A 25,997-nucleotide genomic window follows, 5' to 3' on the forward strand; every position below is an offset into this window, starting at 1 on the left:
GGAGCAATATTGTCTTATGAGGAAAGGTTGGACAGTTAGGCTTGTATCTACTGGAGTTTAGAAGAGAACGAGGTGACCTGATCAAAAGCTTTTGGATCCTGAGGGGTCTTGACAGAGTGGATGTGGAGAGAACATTTCCTCTTGTGGGAGAATCTAAAACTAGGGGTCATTGTTTAAAAATGAGAGGTTGCTCATTTAAGACAGAGATGAGGAGAATTTTTTTCTCTTAGAAAGTTGTGGATCTTTGGAACTTTATTCCTCAAAAGGCAGTGCAAGCAGGGTCTTTGAATATTTTTACGTTAGAGCTAGATAGATCCTTGATTAACAAGGGGATGAAAGGTTATTGGGGGTAGGCAGGAGGTTACAATCAGATCAGCTATGATCTCATTGAATGATGGAGCAGGCTTGAAGGGCTAAGTGGTCTACTCCTGCTCCTAGTTCATATGTATTTGGACAGTTTTCTCCTGACCTTGATCACACCTTGTAGTAGGGTACAGGTTCAGAATGTGGTTGGTGTGACCAATAGTGTGCAGGTAAGGGGTGCCCAGGTGCGATAATGAGGAATCACAGTGATCAATCCTATCCAACAGGTACAATGTACGTGCTACCAACATTGCTTGTAACTGCTTGTGTTATGCACAGGCTGTTTGTTTAAGTGTCTGTCCCCTTTAATTTTTTTTCTTGGCCATGCTTATGCAATAATTTAAAGGCGCCAATTTGAGCATGCCCTGCATGGGGACTTTTGGGTTGTATTGTAAAATGCAGCTCAAGAGGAAACGTTGATTGTTACCTGTGAGGATAAGATAAAGACTGTTGAAAGGACAGCCAGAATATGGAGCAAGGCACCTGGGAGCAGGACACTGTCCAAAGGGAGAAGAAAATGAAGCCTAACACGGTAGTTATAAGAGATTCAATAATTAGGGGAACAGATAACATCCTTTGTAAATCTGGATTGAGAGTACCACACTTCTTTTTTTGCGGGGGGGGGGGGGGGGGGGGGGGTACGGGTGGTATGTGGAACATTCCTTGTTCCAGTCCTACTCAGGCCCCCTCCCACAACTCTTTTTCTGGGACATCAATGAATGCATCAGTGCCACTTCCTGCTCTAGTCTGGAACTGGAAAAATTCATCTACTTCGTTTCCAATTTCCACCCCTCTCTCATCTTCATACGGTCCACCTCCGATACTTGTCTTCTCTTTTTTGACTTCTCTTTCTCTGTTTCTGGTGATAGACTGTCTATCAATACTCATTACAAGCCCATTGACTTCCACAGCTTTCTTAACTACATCTCTTCACACCCTGCTTTCTGTAAGGAATCCATTCCATTCTCCCAGTTTCTCCAGCTCCATTGCATCTGTTCCCATGATGCTATCTTCCACAGTGAGGCTTCGGACATGTCTTCCTTATTCCTCAGCCAAGGAATCCCCTCCACACTGAGATTTTGCGATTTTGCACTCATCGCATGGGCGAAAAGTGCAGGTAGGTAGCTGACAATTTCAAAAACCTCATCCAAGGGTGGGACTGAAAGGGTCAGCAGAATTGCCATTGTGAGCAGTGAGGAGTTTTTAGGAGATAGTTTGCTGCTGGCTGCTTATTTGAACTTGACAGCTTCATCTCTGTTCTGAGCTTCATTCTTAGCATTTCCAGGCTTCACTTCCATTTCCTTGGTGTCTCCAAGGCTCCCAGAGTATTTTGACCGTGTGAACCCTTCCAGGTATCAGACAGCCTTTCCTTACTCTGGTAATGGGGATTGTGGTCTCTGCTAGTGGCACCGCCTCCTCTGAGGAGGAGAGGGGCATAAGAGAGAGGAGGCCAGGTGCCCTGATGAAGCCTCCAGGGGAGTGACCTGTGAGAGGAGAGGCGCAGGCACAAGGGGCGCAGGGCCAGCAGGTAGTCCAAGGTGTAAGGGGCCACAAAAGGTGCCACTATACTGCTGCCAGGGTTTACAGTCAGCAATGCAGCTACCTCAATATGTCTGAGGTGCAATATCGAAGAAGAATCCGCCTCTCCAGGGATACAGTGACCTCCATTTCTCATATGATTGGGCCTGAGGTCAGCTCCAACTGTATGGGTGGACACCCCACCATACTAGCGGCTCTGAAGGTCACAGTGGTCCTCAACCTCTATGCCTCCGGCTCTTCCAGGGGTCAGTGGGGGGGATCTGTGCGGAGTGTCCCAATCAGCTGTCCACAGTTGCATCAAACTGGTGACTGATGCTCTGTTCAGGTGGGGTAATGACATTTATTCATTTTTGTATGGACTAGGCCAGCCAGGCTGAATGGCCCAGAGGGTTTGCAGTGATTGCTGGGTTCCCTCGTATTCAGGGTGCAATCGACTGCGCACATGTGGCCATCAAGGCACTAGGGGGTTAACCGGGTACCTTCGTCAACAGGAAGGGATTCCACTCCATGTACTTCCAGATAATTTGTGACCACAAGACGCAGATTCTGCAAGTCTGTACAAAGTGCCCTGGCAGCTCCCATGATGCATTCATCCTGAGATACTCCCAGGTGCTGAGGCTCTTCAGTGCTCCAGCCCGACTGGATGGATGGCTGCTGGGTGACAAAGGCTATCCGTTGAAAAGGTAGCTTATGACGTCTCTCCACCACCCAAGAACAGAGGCAGAGCAGTGTTATAATAGGGGTCATGCCTCCACAAGGGCGGTGATAGAGAGGGTCATAGGTCTTCTGAAGATGCGCTTCCGATGTCTGGACAGTTCAGGGGGAGTACTACAATACCAGTGGTGTGTTAGAAGAGGAGCACAATGAGGAGAACGCTGAGGGCGTGGAGGCAGACATCTGGATCCTTCAGGAAGGCGGGGACACCAGGGATGCCTTGACCGTACGCTCCTTCAGCTAGGCTGCCAAAGGTCTGCTTCAGCCTCATGCCAGGGCTGCCGCCTCCATCCCAGATGTCTGAAATGACCCTTTCATTTGAACCCAAAGTCCACTCAGTGCCTGTGCAATAAAGTATTAGATACTAGGGTGCGCTGCACCAAAAAAAAAATTGAAGGATACTCAGGTCATTAAGACAAAAGCAAAATTGATATAATTTTGACACTCACAACAAATGAACATTACCATATCTGATGTTAATGGCCACACCAGTAAACATATTAACAAAACTTGGCAGAACAGAAGATCATCCGTGAACAGACTCTCTTGTGCTCATGGTGCCTTAAACTTACATTTACGAGTGTTGCTTCTTGTTGGTCCCCATCACCACACCCCCCAACCCTCGCTGGCACCGGCATTGGAGGCAGCCTGCTGACTCTGCTGTCTTGTTGGCCTTGATGACCTTGGTGGTCGACCTCTGGCCAGTGGAGCCTGGGCTGGCCCCACCTGGGAAGGAGCAGCCAAAGTCACGGCTGGCATCTCCCAAGTCATCCCAGCCTCATCAGATGCCACAGTCACTGGCAGAGGAGCTGCTGCCATCATCCAGAGGCCCCAGAGAGGAGCCCGCAGAGACAACAAGCAGGACATGCGCCAATGTGAAGTCGCCCTGGACCTCCCTACTTGCCAGTGATGGATGGGACCTAGCTGGGAAACTGGGTGCCTCATCCATTTCCCACCACCTGAAGTCATTGCCTGTGTTAGGGTTTACAGGTCCAAGAGCATGTCAAGGAACCCCTGATTCTGCCCCTGAAGCCAGCTCTCCATGAGAGTCACCACTCTCTCAATGGAGGAGGCAGTGCACGTGGCAATGGAGGTCAGCACAATACTCATGCTCCGCATGGACTCCTCCACAACGGAGACTATGGCATGCATACGCTCACGGATCTCCGCCAGATCCTCCCGCACATCCTGCTGGACATAGACCATCTGCCGCCTAATGCATGACTCCGGAAGCTCATTATCTGCCTTCGACTGAGTATCTCCAGAAGACCCCCGACTTCCAACACCCTGGGCACTCTCTGCCTCTGCCTGCTCCTCAAGCGAACGTGAAGTGCCCTCATCGCTGTGCTCCGACATTCTAGCCGATGATCTAATGCCCAACAAGGTGCTGGTATCTACGTTGGTGACTGATTCAGAGAGCGGGTGTAATGCAGGTGCATCTGAAGCCCAGTGATCCTCTGGCATCAAGGGTGGCTCTCCAGGGTCTTGCATTCAAATGTAGGCTGCGAACCTAAAGGAGAACAACAACATGTCATTAGTTTAAGTCATCACACTGTCACTGTGCATGCCAGGCACCCTGGTGAGACAATGGAGATCTGCATTATGGTGCCATTGTCTTTCAATGATCAATGGGGACTCCAGGTTTAAGGCTCCCATTAATGAAGAGACTACACAAGAATGGTTGCAAAATCTGACACACTCACCTCTGTGCACTGCACTCCTACCTTCGTCAGAGGCACCTGCCTCTCCATGACTGGCTGACTAAGGTGGGTAGCAGCTCGCCAGCTCTAAAGCATCCATTTCAAACCTTGTCACAATTAGGAGGTTTGGGGGGGCCTCCCCCTGTCCTTGGCCTCTTGATGTTGTTGCGGCTGCTCTTCCGCTGAAAGGACAGAGGAGCATTGACTAGTCCACTCTCTACCTGCAGCGCCAATGCAGCCTGGCCAGCCCCACCTGAGGAACAACTTGCAGGGCATTTCCACATCCTGGCCCTCGATCCGCAAGGCATTCAGGCCAAGCAGCCAGGGCTCATCCCCTTGGCCAGTCCCAGCATCAGTGACAGTTGGCATTCAGACTCTAACACCCCTGAGCTTCACTGGCCAGCCCTCAACACTTCTCCACACTAATCCCTGCTGGGCGCAGCAGGTTGTTGAACCTTTTGCGACACTGCACCCATGTGTGCCTCACAATGTCGTGGCTGCTGACCTCAGCTGCCACCTCCTCCTAAACTTTTTTGGTCTATGCAGTAGCCTCCTCCTGCCATCCCTGGGAACAAGGGTGTCCCACCTCATACCCACCTCTTCCACGAGGACTGCGAGGCAGTCCAAAAAACAGGGGGCTGAGTGCCCAGCCGACCTGCCCTCCTGCCTAACGTCTCCTGCTGCTGCTTAAGCCATTGTTCCGGTCTCTGGACCGAATAAAGATTCTCCCCTGACAACCTTCAGGGAGCTGCCTTTGCTGATTTTAAAGTGCCCGCTGGGTCGCTATTAGACATGGCACCCGACAGGCTCCTGCCCCCCCACCCCCGCCCACCTTTCCTGACTATTCGGAAGACACGTTTCACGCTGGGCTGGCCTGAATTAGCCAGCCAGTGTGAAATAACAGTCAGGGACCGATCACAGTCGGGGGCCCATTTCCCAACAGCACCCAGGCCCACCAATCGCATGAGCCTGATGAGGTAGAAATTCTGTCCTCCGTTTTGATTTGTTCCCCTAGTGTCAGCCTGTATCTTGTTCTTGTGTTTTTGCTTCAGACAGTGCTGACCTTTATTCAGCTATGAACAGATTTTGCTATTTTGCTTTCAGACAGTGTTCACTTTTATTCTGCTATTAACACCTACTCTCACCAAGCTTTGTGTCTTTAATACGATCATTACCATTCCTTTTGCCTGTGTTCTGACATTTTTGTCATTTTTCCCTGCACTCTATCCTACCCTGACCTTCTGTTTTGCTCCACTTGACCCTGCCCCCATCCCCCCTTTCTCAACAGCATAAAACCCATCACAACTACCTCTCTTCAGTTCTGAAGAAGTCATATTGGGCTCCAAACGTTAACTCTGTTTTTCTCTCCATAGATGCTGCCAGACCTGCTGAGTTTTTCCAGCACTTTCTGTTTTATTTCAGGGCTCCAGCATCCACAGCATTTTGCTTTTATTTGAGAGTCCTACATGTTTTATGCCCTACCTGCTGCCAGGGTGAGGGTCTTCTCAAACTAGTTTGAAAGAATATTGGAGATGGAAGGGAAGGATCCAGTCGTTGTGGTCCATGTTGGGACCAAAAGTCAAAAGAACAAGTAGGCAAAAGGTCCTGTTTGGAGGGTACCAAGAACCAGGAGCTAAATTAAGGATAAGACCTTGAGGGTTATTATCTCTCAATTATTACCTGAGCCATGTGCAAAGTGGCTTAGGGATAAGCACATTAGGGAGATGAACATGTGGTTGATGGTGTAGTATGGGAAAGTGGGTTTCCATTTCATGGGACCCTGGCTTCAGTACTGGGACAGGAAGGAACTATAAATATTGGGATGAGCTCCACCTGAGCTGGGTTAGGACCATGGTCCGCGTGAAAAGGATAAAAGGGCGGTAACAAAGACTTCAAAATAAGCTGGGCAGAGAGCTTAAATGGAAAGGTAGTATAGGTAATAGTTCTAAAACAAACAAAATGGAAAAGAATAGAGTAGCAGTCAAAACTTGTGCTTTAGGCACAGCAGCTAAAAGGAAAACAAAAAGATGTAAAGTGATTCAACCAGGAGAGAGAAATAGGAAACATGTGGGTAAAATATTAGAGCAGAAGGACAGGCCCAAATAATGGTCCTTTGTACAAACTCATGGAGTAAAGAACAAATAAAATGAATTGCAGGCACAAGTTCAACTCTTGAGGGTATGACGTTGTAGCCATTATGGAGACATAACTCCAAGGTGGTCAGAACTAGGAACTATAAAAAGATCATAAGGTTTACAGGAACAATGGGGAAAATGGTAAAGTGGAGTAGTAGCCTTAATGACTAAGGATGAAATAATTTCAATTATAAGAGGTACTATAACAAAAGGTAAATAAGCAATGGAGATTTTATAAGTAGAATTAAGGAGTTAAGACCAGAGTGGAAGTTGTGTAAATGCCCCATGGTACTAGCCTTGAAGTGGTAGCTGAGTAAATGCTGAGGTCAAACAAGCAGATAGCAAAGGCAGAGTTTAAGGGGGCATTTTAACTTTCATATTGAGTAAGCAACTAACATATGTCAGGACGGTTGTTTTTTTTTTGCGTGTCCAGGATAGTTTTCTGCAACAATGTGCTGAATTTTACCAGCCCTTTGGGAGCAGACTGGGAGGCAGGGCTGACAAAATGTCACAGGAAGGTGTCAGGAATGCCCTCCAGTGCAGCCAATCCATCTGGCTGGAGCTCAATTGAGCCATTTAAGAGGCCAATGAAGGGCTTCTTCCCATCTCTGATGACGTTTTGCTGGTGGAGAGGAGAGGCCCACTGCTACATTGGAGACCCAGGCAGAATTTGGAGGGGGCACTTCTCTTTTGGGCACTCCATGCAGCAACCTCAGTGACACCCCCAAGCCCCCCAATCACTGCGGCCTACCTGGTTGGCTCCAGCACTCCCAGATCCCACTTACCTGATTTTGAGGGTGCATAGTCTTTGATGCACCCTCATGCTCCAGGTGTAGCCTCCACTTGTGGTGGCACTGCTGAGGATATTGAGCTGCTGGCAGCCTGATTGGGCTGGCAGCTCTTGACGGTAGACCATTCTCTTGAGAAGGATGGCAGCCCTGTCAGGAGCCACTTAATTGGCTGTTGCTGGCAAAATCCAACCCCATGTCATGCCAACACTGAAGTCCTCTCCTCCTGACCCCCAACCCCCTCTCCCAGACAACCTAATTGGGAATAACCCTTCTCGGATGCGGAGAAGATTCTTGAGGCATAGCCAATTTACTTTTCTGATTCATCTTCCATTATGTGATAAAACAGCTCCCACACCATAAGGAGATGCATCACATGTTAATACCAATTCTTTCAAAGGGTGGTAATGTACCAGTAAACATGATGACTGTAATAGCTTCTTAACTTTCACAAAGATTTCTTTCCTGTTGTGAATTCCACGACCAACGATGATTCTTTTTTTAACAATAAGTGCAATAGTGCTAACACTGTTGACAAGTTTGGCAAGAAGCAGATGTAATAGTTGATCATGCCCAGAAAAGACTTGAGTTCAGTTACACTGGATTGAGAGGGTGCCTCTTTGATTGCCCTAACTTCCTCTCCTACCAATGTAAACCTATGGCATCCCATCCTGTGCCCCAGGTAAGTAACTTCTGGAGCTTGGAATGTACATTTCTCTTTCTTTAATCATACATTGGCTTCGAAGAATCTTCTTAACACCTCTTCCAGGTTGGCCAAGCGTTTGGTTTCAGTTCACCCCATGATCAGATCATCATTTAGGTATACCATTACTTGGGGAAGTCCTTGCAAAAGACTCTCCATTGTCCTTTGGAAGATTGCACATGCAGATGATACTCCAAAGGGTAGGCGAGCATATTGATACAGGCCCTTGTGCGTGTTGATGGTTACATACCGTCTGGACATGCTATCCAGCTCTAATCTAATGGCTCATGTCCAGTTTGGTATAGGGTTTGCCTCCAGCTAGCTTTGCAGATAAGAGGTTTAATCTCAGGATAGCATACTTATCCAGTTTGACTGCCTTGTTCACAGTCAATTTATAGTCCCCACAAATGTATATAGTTTGGTCAAGCTTTGCCATTGGGAGTATGGGTGCTGCCCATTCTGAAAATTGGACTGGCTGAATGATGCCTAGTTTTTCTAACTGGTACATTTCTGCATGCACCTTCTCCTTTAAGGCATAAGGCACAGGTCTGAGAGAGAGTAAGATGAAACAGAAAAAGGATGAGTATCACAGATGTCAGATTGATAAGACCAATGAGAACTAGGCTGAATATAAAAAGTTCAGAGGGGAAGCGAAAAGGGAAATAAGAGAAGCAAAGAGAGAATATGAGTAGGGAAGTTAATGTAAAAGGGAATCCAAAAGAATTGGCAAATAAATAGTAAGAGGGTTGTAAGAGGATGGGTGGGGCCAATTATGAACTAAAAATGGGTTATATGTACGGAGGAAGAGGGCATGATTAAGGTACCATTGAGCACTTTGTATCTGTCTTGACCAAAGAAGGAGAAGCTGCCAAAATCATAGTGAAAGAGGAGGTAATGGAGACATTTGATGGACTAAACATTGATAAAAGAGGTATTAGAAAAGTTGGCTATACTTAAATTTGATAAGTCACCAGGATGCTTGCAAAGATGTTGAGGGATGGAAGGGAGGAAATTGTGGAGGCACTCACCATAATCTTCCAATCCTCCTTGGTTACAGTGGTGGTGCCAGAGGGCTAGAGAATTGCAAATGTTACACCCTTGTTCAACAAAAATGTAAGAATAAGCTCAGAAATTACAGGCCAGTCAGTTTAACCTTGTGGCGTTTAGCAAAGATAATCCGGGACAAAATTAATGATTGTTTGGATAAGCGTGGATTAATATTAATTATCTAAGCGTGGGTGTGCAGAGCACAGTTTCAAAAATGGTGGATTTTACAAACCTTGGCGGTATTGTGAACTATCAGGATAGTGATAGGCTTTAAAAGGACATAGGCAGGCTGGTAGAATGGGTGGACACATGGCAGATGAAATTTAATGCAGGTGCATTTTGGTAGAAAAAATAAGCAGATGCAACATAAAATAAAAGGTGCAATTCCAGATAGGGAGGAGAAGCAGAAGGGAGCTGGGGTACATGTGTACAAATCATTGAAGGTGGCAGTGTAAGCTGAGATTGTCATTAAAAAGGCATCCTGAAGTTTATACAGAGTGGCACAGAATAAGGAAGTTATGATGAAACAAGACATTCAGCTCAACTAGTTGGTCAGGTTATATGCGACATGAGCTTCCTCCTGCTTTATCAACATATGCTTCTATTTCTTTCTCCCTCATGGACGATCTAGCTTTCCCATAAATGCATTTATGAGATTTGCCTTAACCATTCTATCTAATAGCACGTTTCACATTCTCAGTTTCCCCTGAATTCTTTATTAGATTTATTAGTAACTGCCTTATATTATCACCCATAACTTACAGATTCCTGTCTGTACCTTGTTTCTTTTTCAGCTTAAAATCAATTATTTTAAGAAAGATACTACCATCAAAATGGCTTCTGCCATTGCAACCTGATGAATTGATTTCTTTCAATTATGCATGAAGAAGAAGGAAGAAGGAACAACTCCATCAAACTAATACAGTTGATTACCAACGGATGTATACATCTGGGAAAACAATCACCGAAGGCACCCCAGTGCTAGAAACAATTAACATGCATCACAGGCTGTTACACAACTACATAATTGAGTCAGGATAGTCTAAGCATCTTCTCAGATACCACAGGTGGCCTTTGAATGTGTTATGAAACTTACTACTCATTATTCAGGTGACGTGCCTCAGTCCTGTTGACTACCTCACAAAGGATTAGATTGTATTTCTACAATTTTAATAATTTTGAAAAATCAATCGGTTTTGACCTCACCCTAACAGATGTTGAGACAGAATCCAGCCCTTTTGGGTAAGATGCCTAAATATTTCTGAGAAAGACTAATCCTGTTCCCAGGATTATTCCCTGCAGCCAGTTTGTGTGTAATCCAATTTCTCTCCCATTGATTTTACTGACATTTCATTGTGAGCAGCAGATTGCTTATGTTGCCCCAGAGTGTGTCTTCAATAAATACAAGGGATGATCTTCAGGGAAATTCTTATTCCTGCATCTGTCACTTCCTTTATTCTAATTTATGTAAATAGAAGTAAATCTATAAATGCAAGTTCATTTTTTTCTATCTTTCTTTCTTCAATATTGGCTTTTGTTTGGGTACTCCTGCAGCTGCTCATCTCCATGCTAATTTTCTGCAACCGGAAGAGTAGATCTTTCTCTATCCTATTTATACCATGTATTTACTGATGAATCAGCTGCCACTGGATGACATTTTTACTGGAGAGCATTCAATACATTTTCAATCATGTCAAACTAAAAAAAACATGCAGATGGGTAGAGGGCTAAAGATCAACCCTGTGCGTTAAATCCAGAATCACAACACCATTAGATTCACACCTTAATAGTTATTGATAAATGTTTTTCACATGTGATATAATATCCAATAATTATAAGATTTACAGGAACATACAATGTAAAAATTTTATTGGATGGCCTTTTGGTACAAGCACCAGTGCGCTATGCCACCAAGGGCTAAGATGTGGCTTTGAATCCATGTACTGCCTGCATTTATTTCTACAGCTCAACCTTATCACCTGAAGCAAACACTGAAAGAAGTTCAAGAGTTCCCACAAAGAAAAAAAAGATTAACCAAATAGAGCATTGGACAATAATTTGGAAGTAATCCAGGAACAAGCTACTTGTTGGTTTTATTAATTAAGTGTTAGGCCCTTCTGCAAAAAAGGTTGTAGGATAAACCCAGCAACTACAGGCCAATCAGTTTAACCTTGGCGGTGGGAAAGCTTTTAGAAACAATAATTCAGGATAACATTAACAGTCACTTGGACAAAAGCACATTAACTAACAAAAGCCAACAAGGATTTGCTAAGGGCAAATTATGTTTAACTAACAACTGTGTTTAAACAAATTAACTAATTTTTAACTTATTAGCTTAACTAATTGTGTTCAACTAACTTAATTTCATATTGCCTCTACCTGTGAGCTTCACACTTCTTTGCTTCAACTTTTAACTGCCACTTGTCTGCTCATTCTGCTGATCTGTGTATGTTTGTCACTACCCTCCTCACAGTTCACAATACTTCCAAGTTTTGTGTCATCTGTAAATTTTGAAATTGTGTCCTGTACACCAAAGTCTAGGTCATTAATATATATCAAGCAGAACCAGGGTTTTAACACTCACCCCTGGGGAACTGCCACTAAAACCCTTCCTCTAGCTTAGAAAAACAACTGTTCATGACTACTCTGTTCCTTGCCACTCAGTTAATTTCCTATCCATGGGCTGGATTTCTCAGATGGCGGGGTTTCCCATCCCATCACTTTGAGCATTGGTGAAGAATGCATCCCTGTCGATCATGGCAGCCCCACCACTATTTACGCTCTGAGGTGTGTTAATTGGCTAGAGATGTGATTTCCACCCGAGTCCCTCCCCAGTGAGCAGCTGGCCAATCTGATTTGCTAGTAGCTCTGTAGTCCCAGCAGCACTAGCAGCAGCATTGGCCATACTGGAACGACGGGCAGTCCCCAGATTCTAAATCCTGGAGTCCAGGGCTAGGTAGTGGGGGTGATGTGGTCTCATAGTGGTAAGGGGAAGTGAGGCCCAGGGGGCTGGGAAGGGAAGGGTTGGAGGTCTTGATGCAGATGCCCATCCCCTGACCTTCCCACCTGAAGCCTGAACAGAATGACCTGCTGGAATTCACCCTCACACCTAAACTCTTCCTGCCAGCCACAAGCTGGGCACATGGAAAGCAGCCCTTAAGTGGCCAAAATAATCATTGATGCACTTACAACTTAATAGAGAGAAATGGGGCTCTTTCAAAAATCTGACATAGACATGATGGACACAATAGCCTCCTTCTGCTTCATAAAACTCGATGATCTAACAAAATGGCAGAAGTGGCTCAAGGGACTGAATGGCCTACTCCTGTGTTGTTGTTTTATAGTGGGAGAACATTATAGACTATTGAATAGTGGGAAAGACATAAAGGATGTTATTTATAGGCAAGTTTGGGAGGTGTGTAGAATTTTAATAATGAGGCAATTTTAACTATCCTGATGTAGATCGATTGGAGGAATAGGCATATAGATGGCAAATGCAATTCAGTGCAAAGAAATGTAAAGGAGTACATTTTGAGGACAATAATTGAACCATAAATTTCAAAAACACAGTTAGCATTTGTTATGAATTTAAAATGGCAACAACACACATACATAAAACAATGGCTGAATCGTTTCTAAGAACGTGGAAATTAATCCAGACTTTAAATTTTGGCAAGTATGTGAAGACTTCAGGAGCAGATCCTGTTATTTTTTTTAAAATGTTTTAATGTCCCTCGGAATCTTCATTGGGTTGGGCCTGAGCATCGAACATAGGAACAGGAGTAGGCTATTCAGTTGTGCAAGCCTGTTCCACCATTCAGTGAGGTTGTAGCTGATCTGCGTCCTTCCTATGCCCATTCATCTTGGCTCCATATCTCTCAATACCCTAGGCTAGCAAAAATAGAACAACTTCAGATTCTTACTTACTAATTTATTTAGCAGCAACTGCTTTTTGTGGCAGAGAGATCTACACTTTTGCTGCCCCTTGTGTGAAGAGGTCTATCCTAACTTCTCTCCTCGATGATTTAGTTCTCATTTTAAGTTTGTGTCTCCTTGTCTTAGACTTTCCCACCAGCAGAATAAGGTTTTCTTGAACCTAGCAATTGCTTTTAAAATCTTTAAAAAAAACCTCAATCCAGTCATCCGTTAACCTTCTGTAGTACAGAGAATACAAACTTACTTATAACATTTCTAACCCTCAATAAAAAGGCTAAAATATCTCCTGCTTTCCACTCTATGATAGATATTTCCTTTTGTTCTTTTTCTCATCCTTCCCACTTTCACTTGCGTAAATCCTATCTCATCTCTAACTTTTCTCAGTTCTGATGTAACGTTATCACCATGAAATGTTAACTCAGTTTTTCTCTCTCCACAGATGCTGGCAGACTTGCTGATTATTTTCAGTATCTTCTGTTCTTAATTTAAAAAAGTACCTGACAACTACAGCTTACCAATCGGTGTTCAGGGAAACCTAAATCTCTTGGACCACCACTATTTCCATGTGTTCATCATTTTAGAACACCACAGTGCAGTGGTGTTCTAAAACGTTGAACATTTTGTTTTTGCTCCAAAATGGATGACCTCACACTTAACTGCACTCTAACCCAGTTCCCACAGTTTAGCCCACTTTTTGGTTGCCTGAACAAAAACAGAAATACCTGGAAAAACTCAGCAGGTCTGGCAGCATCGGCGGAGAATAACAAAGTTGACTTGCTGAGTTTTTCCAGGTATTTCTGTTTTTGTTTTGGATTTCCAGCATCCGCAGTTTTTTGTTTTTATCTTTGGTTGCCTGAGTTCTCTGCTGTGATTAGAAAGCCAATTCCACAATTGATCCCAGGGACAATTAGTGGGCAAAATTCTTAATAATAGTGGGTACTTCTCTATGTTTGTACAACTTGTCCCAGTGTTTTTCTGCCTACAGTATAGGAATATGTGAAATGGTGCACCATATAGGAAACTTATACTTTTGAATGTAGCAAGATATTTAATATATACATATCCTGATTTGGCACATCCAGAAATTATTTCAGTTATGCTACAGTGCAACAAAACATCTAGTAGTGGAACTCATTTGCTGGGAGGATTACTGACATTCCCTCACATGACTTAAGTGCCATTATGACCATTAGTACCATTAAATGTTCTGTTATTTATGTCTTTCCTTTTTAAGGGGTGAATGTGGCACTGACGAAGCTGGGTAACACAGCCAAACCCATAACTATAATTACTGCAAACAAAACCACCATCAACGTATAAAAGCAAAAAAAAAACTGTGAATGCTGGAAATCCAAAACAAACATAAAAATACCTCAAAAAACTCAGCAAGTCTGGCAGCATCTGCGGAGAGGAACATAGTTAACGTTTTGAGTCCGTATGACTCTTCAACAGAACTAAGTAAAAATAGAAAAGAGGTGAAATATAAGCTGGTTTAAGGGGGGGTGGGGAGTAGAGCTGGATAGAGGGCCAGTAATAGGTGGAGATAGCCAAAAGATGTCATAGACAAAAGGACAAAGAGGTGTTGAAGGTGGTGATATTATCTAAGGAATGTGCTAATTAAGGGTAGAAAGCAGGACAAGCAAGGTACAGATAGCCCTAGTGGGGGGTGGGCTGGGGTGAAGGGAAGGGATTGAAATAGGCTAAAAGGTAGAGATAAAAGGTAGAGATAAAACCATCAATGTATGTAATGTTAAAAGCATAAGACCCAATTCAAGGTAGGGAATGAGTTTGATGAGACGACTGAAGACAATAGGAAAACCAAGCTATGTTGATGATTAATCCCATTGACTGATTTAAGTTACTTGATACCCGACTTCTCGAGATAAATGTCCTTTTGTTTCAAGTTCCCAAAAGACCACAATGACATGAGATAATGGCAAACTGGTCCAAGCACAATAGTGGAATGGAAAAGGGACAACCCTAGGTAAAGAACTGAAGAATGATAAACTGATATTGCTAAGGACCTCAGTACCTCAATATAGCTATTAACACAGCTATCGCTGTTAACGAAAAGTGTACATTTCAGGCAACAGGTATTACTTAGATAACATTTTCTAGTTATGTGACCACTTTTGGATTTATTGGATTTCATGGTCAGCAGTAAAGCAAGGGCAGTGACCTCTGACTTTGAAGTACACTGCCCACAAAGATCTAGTGATCACTGTGACATGGTTTCTCCTCCCCCAACAGCAGTGTAAATTTGACATTAAGTCAAGGAATGGCTTGGTGCACCAATGTAGTGATGTCAGCAGGCAAGTAAGGAACCAATCACATTGACGTATTCACACAAAGCAAACTCAGAAGTTAAAACAGAATACCTTCACTTCCAATTTAATTTCCCAATCGCAAAATAAATGATTATGATCAGATTAACATAAGAACTATAATAAAGATAAACAACTTTTTTAAAAATAACTTTTTATAATTAAAATGTAGAGTCCTTTACTATTATGGAGAAATTTGACAATTCACAAATCAGCTTTTTGGAGTGTTTAGCAGTCATTCTGATATTAGCATGCTGTTAAAATCCAGTTACACCTCATTCAACAAGGTGCAACTTTTTCAAGGGCTTTTACAGTGAGACTAACAGCACAGAAATGGAATTTTTCATTAAATCATGATTGCAATGGAAACTGCAGTCTGTGGGAAACTCTACAGTGCACCCAATGGAGGAGCTTAGACTCACTCACAGCAACTTTTGGATTTCTGCATTATGCTGTTGTGTCAATAAGGCGTGAAAAGAAAGCAACACTGCATGTATCAAAACTTTATTTTTTTTGCTATTCACAAAAAAGCTGCTACAGGTCACATGAGTCATAAGATTGACCATTTCTTCTGGAAGGTTCCAATAGAGACTACAAGAACAAAAGAGTTCCACTTCCATCCTTGTGGAATCTCACACCCCATTGTAAGGCCACATTATAATCATGAAACTAGACGACTAATACACGAACTGACTCCCCCAGCTGGAATGATAACAAAGCAATAGGCATCAAAACTTATTATACGTGAAGAAGTGTTAAAGCCATAATTTCACTCCTAAGAGAAACAATGGGTTTTGGTCAGGTGCACTGAAACTGCTTGAAAGGCTGCATTAATTCATTAATGGGCCACGTTACATGATGCCATGCTTCTAGCCTCTTGGATCATTTTAATTTCTAGCCTCACATCTCAGACTACTGTTTTAACATCAACTGGAAAGAACTGCAGCAGCTCCTTGCTGATCATGCAGCAGGTCATCGTCTCTCAACTCTCCAAAGCCTGTTTGTTTTCAAAGTCTCTGATTATTGTCTGTCAAGTAACCGAAGCGGAGGCAGCCCATCATGCTGCAGCATCATTCACTTCAAGGATTTTCGTGTTGCTGTCTCCAACCAGGAACTCATCTGGACTGAACTCCACCTCAATGGAAACATCTTCTGGACTTTGACTTCTCGGACTCTGAAAATCACATGAACTAATATTCATTTCTGTGGTTCTTTTACTGTTGTTGACCATTGCTGTAAATATTCCTCTTTTCTGTTCCTCTATACTGTATGTGTGTTTGTGTGTGTCTGTGTGTGTGTGTACATGTGCAAGAGATTGCGAACACTTCCCCCACCCCCAACACCACCCAGGTTTGAATGTGAATAAACTAACCTTTTGAGTTAATCATGCTGCAATTTTGCTGAGAGTTATTATTAAATTGGATCAGGCAAACTGAGGGATCAGGGAAACACGCCACAACCTACTTTAAAAAAAAATCAAAAATATCTCTGCTTACGGACAGTCGGGAGAGGATAAAGAAATTCAGTTTCTCTCTCGCTCCTCTCCATAACAATACTGCGCCTGTTCAGACTCCTGAATTTGCTGTCAGTTTCAGTTCAGTAAAGATATAATGAATGCTGACAATTTTGTCGTTACATCAGCAAAATCTGGGCCATTATCACTATAGAGAGTCAAACTGATGTACATCATTCTTGCAAGAATTATAAAATTGATGTTTAATCCTACAGCAGTGTTTCATGGTGCATTCTTAACTCCTTTACATTTCTGATGCAAATCCAACCTGCACTGTAAGAGATGTGGTTGCATCACGACTTATCAGAGAGTAAAGTGATGTCCAGGAACAAGAAAAATCGGATCCATTCAACGAACCTCACTTTTGCTGTTTCCTCCAAGGCTTTTGTGTCAGTATTGTGTATAACAGGGACTGTTGCTCTTCATAAGATTTTGGGTCCGATTTCAGGATTTCTGCACGGTGAAATACAAATCTCACAATTTATGAATGGACCTGAAACTAATAAAAGCTGATGTTTTCCTTGGATGCATTTCCTGGCGAAGTGATATGCAGGCATTAAACATAATGTTTGTTTTACTCATGAATAAGGGTTAACAAAAACAATGCCAGTTTAATATTGGGATAACACATGAGTCACTTACTCATGATTGATATACATTGGCTCCTGGCACTCCTTAAAACCTGCCTCTTTGACCAACCTATCTGCCCTGGTATGGTCTTGTGTGACTCAGTGTCACACCCTATTTTATAATGCTCCTGTGAAGTGCCTTGGGACATTTTATTACACTGTAACCTCTCCAGTCTGGAAATCTATTGTTTGGAAACACCAGTTGTCTGGAAATTTTTCAAGAAGACCCAAGCAATGCACAGTATCATTTTAATACAGTACATGGAGAGTGTAAACATGGAAGATATAGTATTTGGATAAGTAAATTAATTTTTATTACAATGTTATAATGTTTTATCACATTTTATGCTTCAGGTAATTATTTATATCTACATTGTTTTCTAGTTCACACACTTGTGGTGAGGCGGCCTAATGACATTCTACATTCCAGAAAAATTCCGAAATCCAAAAACAATTTGGGCCCAAGCATTACAAAGCGTACAGTCCACTTTAGAGGAGCTATATAAATTCAAGCTGTTGTTGACACTATTCACCTAGAGAATGGTTAGAATGTGGAACCCATTACCCCAAGTGAGAGTTGAGGCAAACAGCACAAATCCATTCAATGGGAAGCTATATAAGCTCACAGTGGAGAAGTTAATATAAGTGTTTGTTGATTGGGTTAGACAAAAAGGGGTTGGAAGAGGCTTATATGAGGCATAAACACTGGTATGAGCCTGTTAGGCTGATTGGCCAGTTCGTATGCTACAACTACTTTGTACTTCTTTGTGAATTGATCACCTTAGGCGATCGACCTAGGCACCAAAAAAGACAATGGCAAACTCAGCCATGACAACCCTGCAAAGTCTTCCTTACTCTTCTTTACTAACATACGGGGGCTAGTGTCAATATTGGGTGAAATGTCTCACAGGCTAGTCAAGCAATAGCCAGACATAGTCATACTCATGGAAGCATACCTTACAGATAATGTCTCAGACACCACCATCACCATCCCTGAGTATGTCCTGTCCCACCGACAGGAGAGGCCCACCAAAGGTGGCAGCACAGTGGTATGCAGTCAGTAGGGAGCTGCCCTGGAAATTCTGTACGTTGACTTTGGAGCTCATGAAGTTGCATAGCATCAGTTCAACCATGGGCAAGGAAATCTCTTGTTGATTACCACGTGCCGCACTCTCCCCTCAGTTGATGAATCAGTACTCCTCCATGTTGAACACCACTTGGAGGAAGCACTGAGTGTGGCTAGGGTATAGCATGTACTCTGGGTGGGGGACTTCAATGTCCATCACAAAAAGTGATTAGGCAGCACCACTACTGACCGCCCCATCAGTCTACTCTCGATCATTAGCAAGGTGATGGAAGGGGTCTTCGACAGTGCTATTAAGCAGCACTTACTCAGCAATAACCAGCTCACTGACGCTCAAGTTTGAGTTCCGCCAGGGTCACTCAGCTCCTGACCTTATTACAACCTCGGTCCAAACATGGACAAAAGAGCTGAACTCAAGAGATGAGATGAGAGTGACTACCCTTGACATCAAGGCAGCATTTGACAGAATGTAGCATCAAGGAGCCCAAGCAAAACTGGAGTCAATGGGAATCAGGGAGCATACCTAGCACAAAGGAAGGTGGTTGTGTTTGGTCAATCATCTCAGTTCCAGGACATCACTGCAGGAGTTCCTCAGGGTGGTGTCCGAGGCCTAATCACCTTCAGATGCTTCATCAATGATCTTCCCTCCATCATAATGTCAGATTTTGGCTGATAGGTGACAAGTAACATTCACACCACACAACTGCCAGGCAATGACTATCTCCAACAAAAGAGAATCCAACCACCTCCCCTTTATATTCAATGGCAGTACGATCGTTGAATCCCCTTCAACATCCTGGGGCTTGCCAGTGACCAGAAACTAAATTGGACTAGTCATATAACTACTGTGGCTACCAAGAGCAGGTCAGAGGCTCGGAATTCTGCAGCAACTTACTCATCCCCTGACTTCCCAAAGCCTGCCCACCATCTACAAGGCTCATGAGTGTGTTGAAAATTGTCCACTTGTATGGATGAGTGCAGCTCCATCAACACTCAAGAAGCTCAACACCATCCAGGGCATAGCAGCCTGCTTGACTGGTATTCCATCCATCACCTTCAACATCCACTCCCCCCACCACTGATGCACAGTGGCAGCAGTGTGTACCATCTACAAGATGCACAGCAGGAATTCGCCAAGGCTCCTTCGACAGCACCTTCCAAACCCACGACCACTACCAATTAGAAGGACAAGGGCAGCAGATAGATGGGAACACAACCACCTGGAGGTTCCCCTCCAAGTCACTCACCATCCTGACTTGGAAATATATCAACGTTCCTTCATTGTTGCTGGATCAAAATCCTGGATCTCCCTTCCTAACAACACTGTGGATATACCTATACCACATGGACTGCAGCGGTTCAAGAAGGCAGCTCATCACCAACTTCTCAAGGCAATAAATGCTGGCCCAGCCAGCAAAGCCCACATCCCATGAATGAATAAAAAAAAACATTGCTGAGTGTCAGATTGTAAAACAGGATTTCTTATCAATTGGATTTTTAATTTTAAAATCACACTTGAGTGTTCAGTAAAACTTCCCATTTGGCTTAAAGTTGTCTCTGTATATGCAGCTGGTACTAGCATAAAACATAAACCTAAATTACAGCTCAGTAATGATGAAATCTGGTGTGTGAGCTTCATCTGTAATGTTCATGCCATTTGACAGTGTGGCAGGAATTTCTTTGTTATAAAATGCAGTGTGATGTGCACTGAATCCAAGGACTTCAGCACCAAGTTTTACAACTCACATTGTCTTTTGGCCTTGGTAAATTACACTGTTGGTCAATAACCATAATCCCTGGTTTTGGGCATATATCGTACTCTAAATGGCATAAATTATAGATCTTGTTTTTGCGCTGGTGCCTTGCCTAGTCAGCATAAACAAAGATTGTCACAGTAATGCTTGTCAATGTTTTTATAGTTTGTCTTATTGTTGCATTAATTGCAATGAAAAAGCTAGAACAACGACTAAGTATGTCTGTATTGTAGCTTGTTGCTTTAACCAGTGGTTCTGAGTAACATTGTAAATGTCCTCCAGGGTGTGCACTTGTACAGTAGGTAAAGAACATTCCTGTTCCTTTGTTTTATTCCATTGACTGTTCAGCAAACAAAATTAAAAGCGAATCACATTTCATTCAAAAATAATTGTATTAGCAATCTTCATAAACAAAGTCCCTGCTAATTGAAAGTCAATTATTTTACAGATATTGATAGGTGATCTTTAACCATGGAAAAAGGTTTACTTACAGCTTTTAGGATTTGATTTTTAAAATGTATTGTATATTTTAAAAATTGCACCTTTATTGTAACAAAATAAATGATAATTTGACAGAGAATCTTAATAATCTCCTAATTGATAACCCATGGCATTTATATGGTAGGGTGGAGATTATGGCAACTCCCTTACTTGCCTCTGAAGTCTCTGGAAGCCAGCAACTTCTGAGAGCCAATTAAGCCCTTAAATATGTTAATACCCCACTGTCAAATTCAGCAGAAACTAAGAGGGCATCCAGCTTATACGCTCTGCTTACATTCTCCAGCTTTATCGTGGCCTAATCAGTGGTTTTTATGGGGACGACTAGAGGCCACCTAAACAGAAGTGTTCTTCTTGATCCGAAAACAATACTGCTGGCCACTGCCAGCTTCCATCCCTCCTATTTTCCTCTTTCCCTTCCCAGGGCGACTCTGTCAGCCAGCTCCGACTGGTGATGATCACAGGTGGTAAGGTAATGAGAACTGCGGCCCTGTTTTGAATGAACCCCATGCCTTTGTCCTAGTTTGCAGAGATTACTTCAAGCCAAGAACCATCATGAAAGTAATTTCGTCCCCTCTGCCTCACAGATATTAGAAATTAGATCATCTGTTTCACAAGTGTAAACCATGGCATTAAACTTTTCTAAATGTCAATAAAATATATAAGAACATAAATAGGAGCAGGGCTAGCAAGCCTGTGTGCCATTCAATAAGATTATGGCTGATCTCCGCTTCAACTCCACTTTCACACCCACTCCCCATATCCCTTGATTCCCTGAGATCAAAGATCTGACTATCTCAGCCTTAAATGTATTCAACAATAGAGCATCCAAAACCCCCTGAGATAGACAATTCCAAAGAGACACAACTCTTTTAGTGAAGAAATGTATCTGTATCTCAGTCCTAAATGCCCTTTATTCTGAAGCTGGTATATCCTTCCTTAGGTACAGAGATCTGAACTGTACACAGTACAGGTATGGACTCATCAAGGCCCTATACAATTGCAATAAGGTTTCTACATTCTTATATCCCAATTCCTTTGTAAGAAAGGCTAAAATACAATTTCCTTTCCTAATTGCTTACTATACCTGCATGTTAACTTTCTGTGATTTGTGTACAAGGATAACTAGGTCCCTTGGATACTAACAGTTCCCGCTCTCACCATTTCAAAAATGTTCTTTTTTATTTTTTCCTTCCAAAGTGGAGAACTTCCCACATTATGTTCCATCTGCCATTGGGATCTGGAATGCACTGCCTTAGACTGTGGTGGGGGCAAGTTCAACCGAGGCATTTAAGGGGGAATTGGATTAAGATCTGAAAAGTGCAAGGCCATGGGGAGAAGGCGGGTGAGCAGCACTACATAAATTGGTCCTTTGGAAAGCCATGCAGACATAACAAGCCGAATGGCCTCCTTCTGTGCTGTAACCATCCCTAATAATATTCTCGCATTTTCCCTTTTATTGATGTCAACATCCACAGTACTGTGTGTAAGGTGCTGGCTTCAAAATTTGAAAAGAAATAGAAGTGAACAATCATTAAATTAAAAAAAACTCTCTAACTCCAGTCTCTGTTTCACCCTCACCATTTCTCTTTCTACCTCAGTTGAATACAGACAGGAAAGAAAAACTATGAGGGATGCAAAATCAGAATACTAGAGGACAATAGTTAGAAGGTTCCAAGGCCTGAATAACTTGCTGGACTAAGAATAAAAATAACTTACTTACTGTGCCTGTCATTTCACGTTTCTTCTAGGCCACTCTGATCCTCTGGTCTAAGCCTCACTGACAGCATTTCTTGGGTGTGTATGCACTTGCACATCACATGGATGGACCAGGATAAAGATGGATGGAAGTGGATGTCCCCTCCTGCTTAAAAAATTGCAGGGCTAATGGGATGGAGCAGCGGAGTGAGAATAATTCGATATATCTTTCACAGGTACGATGAAGATGAACTGAATGACCTCCTTCTGTGCTGTAAGATTGCCTGATCTTACTGAATAGTGGAATTGGGGTCAAGGGAATGAATGGCACACTCCTATTACTGTGTCCTTATAGACTATGGAATAGTTGGGGGGAAAAGGATACACCTTGCAGGCAGATAAGGGCGGTCTCAGAATTATAATATTGAGAAGCTTTAACTATCCTAAGATAGATGGATTGAACAAGTGGGCAAATCAGTGGCTAACACAGCTCAATGCATAGTAATGTAAAGTAGATAATATTGAGAAAAAGTGAAAGCTATGATAGTAGTGAAGAATATATATAGTGAATAGAAATGAACAGGTTCTGGACAGAATGGAGGAGCATACGTATAAAGAATAATGCGTTATGATTTTGGAAAAAGTGTTTAAGAAATTGGAATTTTTCCACTGAGTAATTGTAGTTAACACAATGATAAATGGTAGAGATGATCATCCTGCATGGTGACCAACACTTATGAAATAAAATAAGGCACACTTTGACTGTAGGGTCAGGAGCGAGAAGGGTGGTGGTACAATGAGAGCAGGGGCTGTGAGAGCGCGGGGTGGTGGTGGTGGTTTCAACATGACAGGGGTTGGGGAAGTGGTTCTTGAGATCATAACAGTGGGGAACGCAGGCTTTAATACTTACAATTTATCTTGTTGAGTCACAACATTATCAAACCTCTGCTGGTGAATTCACTATTTGCAGTCCCACCCAAATCACGCTGGAGACTCCCAGATCAGTCTCCCACCTGCTGTCCCAGAAATAGAGGACAAGAGGCGTCCTTTAAGGATAATCAAATTAGGGATAATCCCTTACAATACAAGGCAGCTAGCCACCCTTTGCCTCTCACACCCTCCACCTTAAAAAAACCTGTTCAAACAAGCCTCGCGCTTTCAATAACATTCGCCGCCTCGCTATTCCCTAAATTTAAAACTGCTCTTGGAACGGCATTTTGCGGAAAAAAAAGCACTTAAACGTTTGAGTGCAGACATCATGAAGCAGCCTGTGCACAGGATCCCTGCAGTTTATGTGGGCGCACCTTCTCAGTGAAGCAGCGTTTGCGACTAATGTTGAAAAATGCATGATTTTTTTTGCGCTTGCCTCGCTCCCACATCTGTCGTGCCAATCTCTGGCGTTGCCGTTTCGGGATTGGTTTGAGGATTTTGCACGTGGCTCTGAGCTGCAGGAGCTTAAAAGCGGACGAGCTCAGAGCGTGGGCGCAGAAAGGTTTAGGAGCGTACCCTGAGTAGATTATAATATTGTATTTAATCTTGGGTTGTGAGAGGGTCGGCACACATACACAGACAAAATGGTCGAAGCATTTGTGGGCGTTTGGGGCTTACAGGCAAGCGAAAATTTTGATGAATACATGAAGCATCTGGGTGAGGATTCAGTATTTATATTATGTGTGCGGGGGAAGGAGGGTTATTTTGTAGCCGCTGCCAAAGAACGGAGCTGGTTTTGGGGGGGCGGGGGGGCTGGTCTGCAGCTATACCGCTGTCCGTGGCGGTTAAAACGCCAGGTCCACGATTGATCCGAGAGAGAGAAGCGTGGGCTGTGCACTTAAAATGTGTATCGATAGTGACCTCCTTTCGAAACACTGGAACGGTATTGGTGTATTTTTTTTTTTGCTGTGCCTGCAGCATCACGCGTACGATTTTCTCAGTAGAAAACGTGGGGAAAAATGCATTGTGCCAGACAATGATCGCCCTAAAGGCAGCAGGAGTTTTTTTCCCCCTCTGTTTCTAATCGAGATCCGGATTTGCCTCTCCCAGAAATGATTTCTGTTACACTGGGGTGTAATGAAACGTGTGAGCTCACTGTTGGGACTGTTACTACCATTCCCCATCGCTACAGTTAGTACGATTTAAATGTTCGATTTTTATGTCTTTTAGAAGTGGGTCTGGTACAACGGAATATGGCTAAAACACTCAAACCCAACACTATAATTTCTACGGATGGCGACACAATCATTCTAGAAACCAAGAGTTCATTTAAAAGCACAAAGATCCAATTCAAGCTAGGGGAGGAATTTGATGAGAACACTGCAGACGATAGAAAAACCAAGGTGTGTTGGTGATCACCTCTTAACTATTTTAAGTTACTTGGTATACAACTTCTGAAGATAAATGACCTTTTGTTTTAAATTCCCAACAGACCACCGTGACATTGGACAATGGCAAACTGATCCAAATACAACGGTGGGATGGAAAAGAGACAACCCTGGTTAGAGAATTGAAGGATGGTGACCTAATATTGGTAAGGGCTTAAGTGCATCATTATCGATAGAACCAAACAGCTACTGCTGGTAATGAGAAGTGTAAATTTGTGGCAGTGGATAATATTTAGATTACTAGAAACTGTTGTAACAGTTCTTGGATGTATCATTAAGTGCTTGCGATACTATTGCTACAAAGAGCCAAACTAATGTGCACATTTGGTGCAAGAATTATGAAATTAATATTTAACCCAATAATGGAGTTTAATTTTTTTTTCTTTCCTTTGCAAATCAGACCTGCACCATGGGAGATGTGGTGTGCACCAGAACCTATCGGAAAGTAAAGTGATGATCTGAAACAAGGAGGATGGGCTCGGTTCAAAAACCTCATTCTTTTTGCAGCTTTTCTACTGGACTTTCTCCTCAGTATTTTGCATAATTAGGACTGTTCTTTTTCATGTAACTTTTGGTATTTTGGTAACATTTCATGGTATTTGCATGACAAGACAAATTTCAGGAGTTATAGGTTCAACAAAAATAGTGCTGGTTTGCCATTATACTAATTTATGATTAACTTGAGCTCTTTTGTAAAAAAAAAAATGTTTATTCCTGAATATTACCTAAATAACAAATATGGACAGACTTATAGTCTAGAAAGAAAATTGCAGACATTAATACTTTCTCAACTTATTCAGTGCTTCCCAAGATGTGTAATATGTAATATAAACAGAAATTTTGCTTAAACAAAGGAAAAGTGAGACAGAACAAATCTTCAAGTATTCACTTGGTGTTAATTATCAATTACCTTGTATAGTAAGATTTATGCTTGTAATATTACAACTATAAATTGCTTACTCTACTCAAGTTATATTACCACTGTGCTGTCTGAAATCTTGCTGCTGTGTAAAATTGCTGGCATGGACTTTGATTTATTTTTCAGTGTTATGGGACCCTTCCAGATCTGCAAGCCTGTGGAAAAAGAACAGCCCTATGTACAACCAAAGTGCAAAAATTGTCAAATTTGTGCAGCTTTAATAAAATTGTGTACTACACAAGATCAGTCTGATTCTTCAATATAAAGTGGAACTG

The 25,997-nt window shown here is 42.7% G+C and overlaps 1 protein-coding gene and 1 long non-coding RNA gene across 3 annotated transcripts; one reads left to right on the top strand and one right to left on the bottom strand.

Moving 5' to 3' along the window:
* Nucleotides 1–15,737: 15,737 nt before the first annotated feature.
* Nucleotides 15,738–23,795, bottom strand: LOC121278968. Of its 2 annotated transcripts, none has more exons than XR_005943304.1 (2): nucleotides 22,451–23,795; nucleotides 15,738–16,423 (listed from the first exon to the last, which is right to left on the bottom strand). It is a non-coding gene; the product is annotated as an uncharacterized LOC121278968 (long non-coding RNA). The 2 variants fall into 2 exon arrangements; XR_005943305.1 differs by having other exon boundaries at nucleotides 22,447–23,795.
* An 83-nt stretch (nucleotides 23,796–23,878) lies between these two features.
* Nucleotides 23,879–25,963, top strand: LOC121278967 (fatty acid-binding protein, liver-like). The gene is made up of 4 exons (XM_041189596.1): nucleotides 23,879–24,072; nucleotides 24,586–24,758; nucleotides 24,848–24,949; nucleotides 25,204–25,963. The coding sequence occupies exons 1-4, from the start codon at nucleotides 24,000–24,002 to the stop codon at nucleotides 25,255–25,257; spliced, it is 402 nt and encodes a 133-aa protein (XP_041045530.1). The 5' UTR covers nucleotides 23,879–23,999; the 3' UTR covers nucleotides 25,258–25,963.
* Nucleotides 25,964–25,997: the final 34 nt, after the last annotated feature.

Source organism: Carcharodon carcharias, chromosome 6 (assembly GCF_017639515.1).
Source record: "Carcharodon carcharias isolate sCarCar2 chromosome 6, sCarCar2.pri, whole genome shotgun sequence".
Lineage (NCBI taxonomy): Eukaryota > Metazoa > Chordata > Chondrichthyes > Lamniformes > Lamnidae > Carcharodon > Carcharodon carcharias.